Source organism: Arachis ipaensis, chromosome B03 (assembly GCF_000816755.2).
Source record: "Arachis ipaensis cultivar K30076 chromosome B03, Araip1.1, whole genome shotgun sequence".
Classification (NCBI taxonomy): domain Eukaryota; kingdom Viridiplantae; phylum Streptophyta; class Magnoliopsida; order Fabales; family Fabaceae; genus Arachis; species Arachis ipaensis.
This window is the reverse complement of record NC_029787.2, coordinates 129,547,507-129,559,557: the sequence shown is the minus strand read 5'-3', so window position 1 is coordinate 129,559,557 and position 12,051 is coordinate 129,547,507. Positions and strand designations below refer to the sequence as shown.

General features: G+C 35.4%; 1 protein-coding gene across 2 annotated transcripts; it reads right to left on the bottom strand.

The window, feature by feature from the left end:
* LOC107631693 lies at positions 8,186–11,709 on the bottom strand. Of its 2 annotated transcripts, none has more exons than XM_016335214.2 (14): positions 11,280–11,709; positions 10,978–11,089; positions 10,802–10,894; positions 10,610–10,714; positions 10,455–10,538; positions 10,251–10,366; positions 10,061–10,162; positions 9,862–9,978; positions 9,712–9,768; positions 9,552–9,618; positions 9,413–9,466; positions 9,120–9,194; positions 9,013–9,048; positions 8,186–8,927 (listed from the first exon to the last, which is right to left on the bottom strand). In XM_016335214.2, the coding sequence occupies exons 1-14, from the start codon at positions 11,318–11,320 to the stop codon at positions 8,811–8,813; spliced, it is 1,176 nt and encodes a 391-aa protein (XP_016190700.1). In that variant the 5' UTR covers positions 11,321–11,709; the 3' UTR covers positions 8,186–8,810. The 2 variants fall into 2 exon arrangements, with proteins under 2 accessions (XP_016190700.1, XP_016190701.1); XM_016335215.2 differs by having other exon boundaries at positions 11,172–11,299.

The window sequence follows — 12,051 nt, the reverse complement described above, 5'->3', positions numbered from 1 at the left end:
AAATCTCATTTGCTGAAAACCGGGGTCACACGTACGCGTGGGAGTACAACTTTCTATTCTCGCGTACGCAAGCATCTTGCTTGCGTACGCGAGATACCCAACTCAAAAAGGTTGGTCGCGTCGCGTGTAGGTGGTCGCGTACGCGAGTTATGCAGAACAGCAAAAATGTTGAATGTTGTAGAATGTTCAACATTGCACTCCAAACTTTCGATACGCATAACTTTTTCGTTTTAAATCATTTTTCCTCTATTCTTTAAACGACGTAAACTTCACGGACCCAATTTTCTTATGGAACAAATTTGAAACCATTTGGGGGTTTGGAAGTTGAGTTATGACTCGCCAAAATTCAGCCAAAAACCAAGTTTTCACCAAAGACTTCTAAACCTCTATTTCACCAATTTTCTTTACCAAAACCAAAATTCTACATTTCAAAAATGACTCTAAACTTACCCAACACAGCTCCATATTCAATCACAACTAATCTTGCCTCAATTTGAGCCACTTCACTCCACAAATCCTCAAATATACAACCACAATTGTCAATTTATCAACATCCATATGTTCACATTTATAATCCTCATTCATTAACATCAAAATCATCATTCATCAATCAATGTTACCCACACCAACTACATTCACATCAATAAATCATCAATCTAGCAATACCTCATCATTTTAACATATACAGACAACTAAAATCATTAAACATGCCCCAAGCACATATTCAACTTATCCTATAGTCATCTAACCTAAGTTTTCACGAAACATTATATATTAAATACGAGAAACCAAAATCATACCTTGACTGATTTCCTCGTATAACCCAAAGGCAACTCAATTAGGCAAGGTCCAAATCTCCACCGCTACAATTCAGCACCCAAAGCTCCCACTCAAGCTTCCACCCTTTTCAATTGTGTTCCAAATCTATTTATAAACTACCTAACACATAATACCACATCCATACACAAACTCGATTCTTAATTACAATCAATTAAGAGATTCACTAGGGATTGAGGATCCTTACCTTAACCGTGCCTCAAGCTAACAAAAACCCACTAATTTCTCAAGCTAATCAGATTCTATAACATCAAAATTTAAAGGTCTTAATACCTCACAACATGCAAATTTTTGAAATTAGAGGAGAATAAATTGTAAACAAAAATGAAACGTGGCTTTCTTACCAAATTTTTTACTGGGCTTTGTAGAGCTCGACGCTGCGGTTGCGTGACCGCAAACGGTGCAGCAATTGGAACTCCAGATCAAAAGTTATTGGAATTTGAAACTAGAACAAGAGTTTACACCCTTCTCCTCCCCCATGGCTGTGTTCTTTAGAGTTTGCATGAAGAAGAAAGAGGAATGAGCTGAAGCTCATTTATATCAAGAGATTGGGTTGGGCCTTGGGCCCAATACGGGCTTGGTTCGTCAGGTTCAACCTATTCGGTCCAATCTTGGGCTAAATTCTTTAAAATTAGTGTCAAAATTCTTGTTTTAATTAGTTCTACCTCACTAAATCATAAAACTTTATTTTCTAATTTATTTTATTAATAATTAATTTATTAGCTAATTATTCACTAATTACTCAGGATTTACACTTCTAATCAATCTCACCCAGCATATATCACTTTTTTCCTTTCTTTCACCCCATTCACCCTAATCTAAATCTATTATCTTATCTATATTCTAATTTCATACAAAGTCTTTGTGTTTTTACCATGAGCGCTCAAAATATGAAAAAAATTTGTCTTAAGGAGTACTCTAATGATGCTGTGATGGTGGAGGGTGCCATCCTTCAAATGGCACCCATGGAGCCATGAAGCTACTAGTTTGGAATTGTTGGAGTTTGGAGAGACCCCCTGACAATCCACAATTTAAAAGGGATTTGTAAATCCCACTCTCTCGATGTTGTTTTTCTCTGTGAAACCAAAAACCAACCTCGACAAGTGGAAGCAAAGCTTAAATCTTGCGGTTTCAAAGATTGGTTCATTGCGGATCCATCAGGAGTTGCCGGTGACCTTGCTTTGGCATGGAAGGAGAGATGCAATGTTCAGATTATTAGTTCTGACAACTTTTACATTGTGGCCTTGATGGTGAAAGTTGGCACTAATGTTTCTTGAAGTATTATTGGAGTTCATTTGACCTCTCATGATCAAAGTAGGCGGGTACAGTATGAGGCTCTTCAACCTATTATTTAAGCATTTCAAGGACGAGTGATAATCATGGGAGATTTTAATGCTATTTCTAACCAAAATGAAAAGGTGGGTGGGAGAGTGAAGTCAGCAGCTTCTATCGAAGCCTTTAATTCGTTTATTGACGACAACTGTCTAATGGATATTGGAATGGTAGGTAGACCATTTACATGGTCAAATTGGAGGTATGGTCCATATTTAATTCAGGAACGGCTTGACCGTATGCTGGTTGGTTCTGAGTGGCAGCAACTATTTTTCAATACTACTATTCTTCGGCTTTCTGAATTAGGTTCTGATCATACTCCTCTTCTCACTGATTTAAGCCCGAGAACAGAGAGAACTAAATGGTGATTCAAATTCCAAGGACGGTGGTGTTCTAATGATGAGGTAAGATATATTATGAATGAGATATGGAGGGAGAGAATAGAAGGAAGCTCTATGTTTATTTTATTTCAAAAATTGAAGAAGTATCGACATAATCTTATCTTATGGCAGCAGTCTAATAGAACGAACTCTAAAGAGAAAATTGATTCTCTTCAATCTCAATTAGAGGAGCTTCGGGCAACAAGGGTCCATGGAGGTAATATCATCTCAGATTTAGAAAGCAAACTAGAAAAGACTCTCCATAATGAAGAATTATATTGGAAGGAGAAGTCTAGGGTCAGATGGCTTTAGGCGGGAGATCAAAATACTAGTTACTTTTACCAGAAGTTTCGTAACCGTACTCGTCGGAATAAAATCTGGCACTTGATCGGAAACCGTGGCGAATTACTTTCTTCAAATGCTGATATAGCGGCAGTGGCGGAATCTTATTTTAGAGATATTTTTTCCTCCTCTTGTCACAATGATCCAAGCCCACTATTCCCTGACTTCGAGCCTAAGGTTACAACTTCCATAAACCAAAGGCTTAGACGTCCGGTTACTATAGAGGAAGTCAAACTGGCTACTTTCAGTGTTCACCCTCAGAGTGCCCCAGGAGATGATGGGATAACAGCTAAATTCTTTCAACATTACTGGAATATCGTTAGTGATGATGTGTTTTGGGTAGTTAACGGGTTCTTTACAGGAGGTCACATATTGAAAAGTTTCAACCACACACAAATTTGTCTGATCCCAAAAGTCCCAGATGCTAAAGATATGTCCCAAGTGAGACCAATTAACATTTCTTTTTTAGTTTATAAAATTATTTCTAAAGTCATAGTTCACAGACTTCAAGGAATGATGCATAAACTTATCATCCCTTCTCAGAGTGCTTTTATTAAAGGCCAACTGATCTCTGATAATATCTTAATTGCCCATGAATATATGCATTACCTGAAGAACAAAAAACAAGGTCTGGAACATGATATGACCCTCAAATTGGATATGAGTAAGGCCTACGACAGAGTAGAGTGGAACTTTTTGTCGTTTATGTTGGAGAAAATAGGATTTGATCCCCTTTGGATTATTTGGATTCATGAATTAGTGACGACAGTTTCTTATTCTGTGATTGTGGAAGGACAACCGTATGGTTTTTTCAAACCACAAAGAGGTCTCTGCCAAGGAGATCCTCTTTCTCCCTATCTTTTCTTATTTTGTGTAGAAGGTCTTTCTTTCTTGCTACACAAAGTAGAACAAAACAGTCTCACTGAGGGCATTCAGATTAACAGGCGTTGTCCTAAGGTCAATCATCTTCTATTTGCAGACGACTCTATTCTTTTTTGTAAGGCTAATTCAACTGTTTGTGAAAATATCCTTGATTTATTAACTACGAACGAGTGCTTCAGGGGGTCAGAAAGTTAATATTGGCAAGTCTGCAATTCTTTTCAGTCATAACACTCCTTTTGACTCTCGTACTTGTCTGGCTACCTCCTTAAACATTTCACACATAGGAGCTCAAGATAAATATCTTGGGCTTCCATCTGTTGTTAATAGATCAAAGAGATCCAGTTTTAACATGGTTAAGAAGAAGATATAGAAAAGAATTCAAGGTTGGAAGCGTAATCTATTGTCTTCTGGGGAAGATTAGTTTTATTAAAGGCAATTGGAGAGGCCATCCCGATTTACACTCTCTCCTGCTTCAGATTACGAGACAGTCTAATATTCGATATTCACTCCTTACTGACTTAGTTCTGGTGGAAATGAAAGGCAACTGGCCTGGATCAGTTGAGACACTATGACTCGCCCAAGAAAGGAAGGAGGTCTTGGTTTTAAAGACCTTAAGGCTCAAAATCTTGCTCTGTTAGACAAACAGTATTAGAGAATAGCAACACATTCTAATTCTCTATTGGCCAAAATTTACAGAGGTAAATATTTCAGAATCAAAAATATTCTAAATGCAGAACCTGAAACACTCCCTTCTTGAAGATGGAGAAGTGTTTTGCAAGGTATAAATGTGGTGGAGAAGGGACTTACCTGGAGAATAGGTAACAGTATAAACATTCATACGTTTGATGACCTATGACTGCCTCCCCCATATCCATTCACTGTGCCAATAAATATTCAACACTTGGCCATTGTTGCTCTCAGAGTACAAGACCTGATTATTGAAGAAAGAATTTGGAATCAGTCGTTAATTACAGAGGTCTTTTCAAGTAATATTTCAACTAGAATTCTATCTTTAAAAATTGAAGGTGGAGATGACACACTCCAATGTGCACTCAACAAACAAAAGAAGTATGATACAATATCAGGCTATAGAGTGGCGTACCTATTCTTACACCCTCCACTTGAACTCTGTCCAACCCATATGTAGCAAAAAGCCCCTGGATCAACCTTTGGAAGATGAAACTCCCTCACAAAATCAAATTGTTTATTTGGAAGTGCCTCAATGGTTGGCTTCCGGTTCTAGCCCAGATTCACTGGAGATTTCCTGCAACACTGGCACTATGTCTCCGTTGCCAAAAAGATGATGAAACATTCCCTCACTGTCTTATGCAATGTCCAGCTATAAGAGATGCTTGGTCCAATAGTTCTTTGAGTTTATGCCTCCCTACCCATCCAATTACTGAATTTTGGTCTTGTGGAACACCACGACGGAGCAGATTCGTTCAATGGGTGGTGACGATCGGAACCAACAACTGCTTGCTATTCTATGTTGGAAAGCTAGGAATCTCGTTGTCTTTGAAGGAACCAACACTGCCCCAATTTCTATTTTCGATACTTCTAGTAAATTCCTTCGAGAGATTCAACGCCTCCATGTAGCTTCTCATTGAGTTAGTTCACAAGTCCTATTCTCTGGAAAGAAATCTACTTTCATTTTTTGCAATTTTCTTTTCTATTTTTTACTATTAGATTTTTTTCTAAGTGTGGTTTATTTGAGAGATCTCCATCATTCATTGTTTTTGTCCTGACATAAATTCTCTAGAAAAAGAAAATAATAAGAAATCAGTTTGAATAACAGCTAGTCACAAAAAAAATAGAGTCACCAAAAAAAATTGAATAACAATTTTTTTTTGTTGACTTAGCTTAAAATTGAATGGAAGGAAAGCAAATCAGATAAATTTTTCTCGCTCCTTCTTTGGCGGAAACCATAAAAGGTTAGTGTGTAATAATAGTCCACAATGTGTATTAAAATTAAAATTAAAATTAATTGTGACTCAATCTAAATTTTTTTTAGAATACTTAAAGCTAAAGATAAATCTTTAGATTTAATTCTATCCTTACAGCAGAAATAGGAAACTTATCTTTTTGGGATCGACAAAATATTCTTGAAGAGAGGCGAATTATAAAGACATTAGTTGAAAAGTAAATTTTGGTAATATCCGAATTTTTAGTGAACCATGGTTCCTTCCTCTTTACTCCTTTATTGTTCCACCATCTGCGGTGCTACTATCAGATAGTTACTATCTATTATAAGGGAAAGACCTGTTTTGTCAAATAAACAGTGGAACCAAATATTAATCTCAAATCTTTTCTCTCTAGAAATTGCTCAACGAATCATCTCCATAACCTCAAAAGAAGGTGAAGACACAATTCAATGGATAATGAATAGAGAAAAAACATATGATGTTGTATCAGGATACAGAATTGTTTATCAATTTTACCATATCTCTATTGAATTTTGTCCGAACTTCATGCAACAGAGGCCAGTTTGGAGCCATTTATAAAAGCTGAAAATTTCACAAGATTTTGCTTTTTGCGTGAAAATCCTCCATGGTAAGCTTCCTGTTTTGCTTCTCATCCACCAACGATTCCTATTCACTCCGACAACTTGTTCAATCTGCAAGTCAGCTCCAGAATCACTCATGCACATTCTATTTTTCTGTGGAAACACTAATCTAATGTGAAAAAAAGAGTCATTTGGCTTACCTCATTTTTGATCATAAATATTCCTTGTTCTTCGATTGGTGGAGGAATTCAGTGTTACAAACTGGGCTTCAAAGAACAAACCCTCAAGAGCTCGACTGATTTTGATTATAGTTTGGAATATCTGAAAGGAGAGGTGCCGGCGAGTCTTCGACCATGTCCAGTAGCTTCCAAAAAAAGTGCTAGCAACATTGTTTAAATTGAATCAAGAGCTATCTATTTTGCCTTATGCATAGTGCCCTAAGAATTTTTTCCTACCTATTATTTTTTTATATGTCTTTCTTCTTACAATTTCATCTATTGGTGAATATTTGAACATCTTCTTTTTCTATTTTTTTTATCTTAACTTTTGGACATTATATTTATTTTTCTATTGAATAAAATATCACTATTATCTATGAAAAAAATTAATTACTAATATAAATATATATTAAAATATAAAATATATATTAAAAATGAGTTGAACAATATATATATTTATATACATATATATAGTAATTGATTTTAATATACACATAATATTTTTAAAAAATAAATTATCATCTTTATTCTTCTTTTTTTTCTTTTTTTTCTTATTTTTGATAAAATTTTATTTTTTTTATTGGTTTGATAAAATTTTATTGGTCCACCTTTGATACTCTTATTTGTCATTCTCCCCACCCTAGTATGTGATTTTCGGTTTCACTATATTTGTGCTACATTGCTAATGTCACAAATTCACAATTCAGAAGGGCAACAGTTTCAACCTTTTTTTTTTTCCAGAGGGGCTAGCTACAAACTATTCAATCTGCCATGATTATGCTTGAAATAATTTGATGATGGGACTGAATCATGGAATATAATGGAAGTGATGCACGCATGAGGAAGAGATGGAGTAATTTGTAGAATTACTCACCATATTATATTACAATTATATATAGCCCATCATCACCAATTTGTACAAGTGCAGTTACCGAATCCAATTCCATATGTATGCACTTTGCTTTCTTTGAATATATTAAAGTGTTACAAGTTAAACTGAAATTGAAAGGCTGCGCTTTGTTACGAATCTTTGAATTATGACAAAAAAGTATTGGATTCTCCATCTTTTGATCACTTTCAGATATTTCTTTCCTTTCCTTAATTCTCCTCTTTAATCTCTATATTAAAGGGAGATATACAAGAACTAGATTCAGTTTTATCTACCATGCATTATAGAATAATCTTGATTATCATTATTAATGTCTTTAATGATCAACAATCAGTCACGTGCATATATAAAACTATAAATAAGGCGTATCTGAAACACAATTAAGAACATTGCTTGATAACACAAGAATGGCATACCACCATAACCACAAACACCATAATAGGAACCATTATGGTTCATCGTGGAACGTTGAACCCTACAACGAAAACGTAGAGCAACCAGTGCACCATCATTACAAGGGTTTCAGCACCATCTATGAGCATCCCATAGAAGAAGCATACCCAACAAGAAGGGTTCGTGAGCCAAAGAAGAATGATGAGGACAACTTCATAGAGAGGTACCAACGTCCCAGGTTTGAAGATAGTAATTCCTTTGAGAGCGTTGACCAAGAAGCTGATGCCTTCATTCAATATGAGCACAAGAGAATGGAACTGGCCAAGCTCATATCAATGGGTGCTTTTAATTAATAATTGTGTATTATTGTAAGTAAGGGTTTCTTTATGTGCATATTGTCTTTTTTTTGTGTACCATCTTAAAAATGGATACAAGATTTTGGGATGTATATGAATAAGTTTTGTGAAAAAAACTCATCCCTCAATCTTTATGCTCCATTTTTAAGATGTATATCAAATTGGCTCATGCCCATGTTTTAGCTAGAATAAAGTATATAATGACCTTTTTTTTTCCACTTAAATAATAATGCATCATAAAAGCCCTCATTCTCTTGTATATATGGTTTGCTGTAATTTGCGCAGTTTCAAGTTTGTTATGAATAATATTGTTTAGAAATCATGAATTAGCCAATAAGTGATTATATAACTATATAAGTCCCTATGAAATTTGTGGACTTCCTTATATGTGTATTCTGTTCTTGGAGAAACCCTTAACGACATGAAAGAAGTAACTTAAAAATCTTATCTAATCAAATAGAAACTGTCAAATAGAAACTGTGCATTATATCATTATTCTTTTTATTTGAGAAACCTCTCATGTAGATTAGCCATATCAGAACTAACAGAGTCGCTCTTATTGACTCTGCTGTCCAAATATGTTGTTGTAGATTGTAATGAAATCTCAAGTTTCAACTACACAATGATGTATGTATGAAAGAATAACAATTAAATGTAAAAATTGTTGATACGATCCCCCTAATTATGAACGAGCAAATTTGTATAATTAATTCCCTTGGATTTGTAATATGACCTCTCTGCATTTGTCAACCGGCCCTGGAACATCCTCCATTCCATCCCACACCTTTCCTTCACCTGCCCAAACTCCATAAAAATATCATCATCATTAATTAAGCCTCTTGATCAGTTAAGTTAACCATTAATCATATATAAAACATACCGCTCGCCATGCAGTTTTCCCAGCTTGTGCTTCTCCCTATCAAGCACACAAGTTTACTGAGTGTAAATTAAAGTGAAGTAGATTCATTCATGGGATCAAATTATTACCTGATTCCCTAATGAGGGAACACCTTGGTGAACAATCCACTGAGCATCAACAACTCCAATCTTCTCATGTGCAGGCTAATATATCATATCATATACACACCCTTTTAGTATTATCATGTTCAAAAATGCATCTAAATATGTGTATAAATGTATGTGTTGTTAAACTCATTTTTAATGTGTATTGGAATAATATATATACTGAATTGGTAGCTTATTTTTTGTGTATACCTAGTATGGTTGTATAATGTTATGTCAAATGAAGTAATATTATTATTATTAGGTAATTCACTTACCTCAACACATTTTCTAAAAGCAAAATCAAGACCCCAGCCATGCACAAATTCATTCTGCAAAACCCAGTCTCACTATGTTACACTCATAACTAATTATTGGAAGCAAGATACCAAAACTAATCAATGGAAACCACTGAACCTGAATCATATGCCACACACAGCGCCATGCAGCTCGCGAAAACACTGGAGCCATGATCTCTACAAATCTGCATGCATACATGGACAGCATCACATAATAATGAAAGGAAGAGAAACAGGAACAGACAACAACACTTGAAAATTCAAAATGTTCCTCTTACGCTGCACAAGGAGGCAAAAGAGGATACTTGCACTTTCCTGGTTTCTCCTGAGCTTCTCTAATACAAGAAATTAAGGAAACAGAAAACAATTACTCAAAAGACATACTTGTTGGACAAGAAATTCCGTGAGGAGTTCCCCATTGTTCTTACTTGTGAACTTCATGACCTTCTCTTCTCTTTGTCATATTCCAACATGGCGCTCCTTTACTTTGTTCCAAACCAGGCTGTGAAATCTCCAACTTATGCTTCCTCACAAGTTTTATGTATCTGCATTTGGATTTTGGAATTAGAATGACAGCATATGAAACTTCCTTAATAGAACCAAAACTAAAACTTTCATAAGACTCACTCCTCTGCATTAAAATGTTCAACACCTAAGTCTTCATCCCACATGAAAATATACTCATATGGTGCCACAATATCTGGATGCAGAAATCGCTTCGCATACCACCTAGCAGGGTAAACAATAGGCCAATTTTACCTTGAAAAACAGCTTTAACAGCATAGGCTATACTTATAACAAAGGAGCTTTACTTTACCATTTGGTTTGTTTGTGAACACTGATATGAATGGCCCGTTTGGACCATTCAAACTCATCCCATTCAGTTGTTCGGCCATCATAATGGAATAGAACAATTGTGAAGTTCTCTGAAAGCTGTTGAATAAACATAGATATATAGTTCAAGGGCACATAGAAGACACAAGCCTGTGTAGTGTTAACTTGAAAAGAAAGAAGGGAAGACCTTTTTCACTGCTGCATCAATATTCATTCTCTGCTCATACCCAACAGTGAAGGTCATAAGGTATTTAGGCTTTGAGGTGAAATCCTAAAAGTGGCAACAAAATGGTTAAATTCTCTGGGTATAGCTGCCTTGAACAGTGAGCACAAGATACACACCTCACTGGGAAGACCCCATAATTTGCGCAGAAAGAAATCCGATTCTGCTTTGACAATCCCAGGAGCTAATCTTTCTGCACCTCTTGGATTTGTTGGAACCCAAATCTGATAAAAGTTCATTTTAACTCTCTTCAAATCACTGTAGAGAAAGCAACTTCTAAGTTCTAAGTTCTATGCATGAAGGATGCATACCTTGGATGGATCATTTAGGAACTTGTCTTGTGATGATATGGTTTCTGTAAATTTTTGCTGAATGCACGAGAGATTAATGGATGGAAGATTGAACTGCACAAATAGTCCAAGAATACAAAATGGTCAACATGAATTCACTCAAGCATAAAAAAGAACAACATGATGAAATTCAGCACCTTTGTTATTGACAGTGTTGGCAATGATACTCCAACAATTAAGCCTAGAGCAGTTCCAACGAAAAAGATCACAATAATCCTCATACTGTCGCTTGGTTTTCTCTTGGCACAACTGCAGCAAAACAATATGCACATGTCACTTGAAAGGGAGTTGCTGAAAAATCAGAATATATATCAAACTCCAAAGATTGGACCTGTGAGTGCGAGTAATGATCCCCATTATATAAAAGTTTTTCTGACTTTTTCATCCATATAAGAAAGAAAAGAAGACAGAAGTATAAGATATGGAAAGGGAGTATTACTATATCTTTGATTGAGTAGTATTCCACAACCAAAGTGGCATATTGAATAACGTTGTTGTTTGATGAATTCTATGTTCACTTTTAGTGCGGTCTAAGCAGCAGTATGATCATGTGCTTTGTGCTTCTTCCCCCAATATCCCTCCGCAAGTTATTATCTTTTAACAAAAAAATGATACGCAATGCTAATCACATGATATCTCTACCACGTGACACTTTCTCCTCATTACAATTCAAAACACAAAAATATTCCTGGTCAACTTTCTTTCAGGTAAATGAAAAACCCAACAAATTTGTTAAAATTAGTTAATAAGCCACTTGTGGCCTAAAAATGACCCCTTCTTTTTTGGTGCAGATACAATTCATCTTCTCTTTGTTGAAATCGTACAATGGAAGTAAGCTTTTTGCTGCAGCAGCAACCTTGTATTATACGTATCAAGTCAACGTGCCATTGGAAACCCAGTCTCCGTAATTTGGTCAAATCTAGTGTATCGTTGACCAAAAGTTTACTTATATAATTCTACAAACTCGGCCGCGTCATCGTCCAAGATCAATTTTTTTGTACCAATGAAGAATTATTACCCTAAAAGGATGGCATATATAAATTCCTCTAAAATTAAGCAGCTTTTTATTTTTAGGACTGAAACTAGAACTAAAAACTGAGTCTGAGTACTGTATTTGGTGATTAGAGATTAGAGATTAAAATTAAAATTTTAGTCTTTTCACTACTTTTAGAAATTAAGAACACAGAGATTGAAATTTTGAAAGACAGAGT

Coding starts and splice junctions, on each gene's coding strand:
- LOC107631693 (XM_016335214.2), bottom strand. CDS start 11,320: ATGCCACTTTGGTTGTGGAATACTACTCAATCAAAGATATA. Junction 11,090..11,279: donor ACTACTCAATCAAAGATATA/GTAATACTCCCT, acceptor GTTTTGCTGCAG/TTGTGCCAAGAGAAAACCAA. Junction 10,715..10,801: donor TCCTAAATGATCCATCCAAG/GTATGCATCCTT, acceptor AACTTTTATCAG/ATTTGGGTTCCAACAAATCC.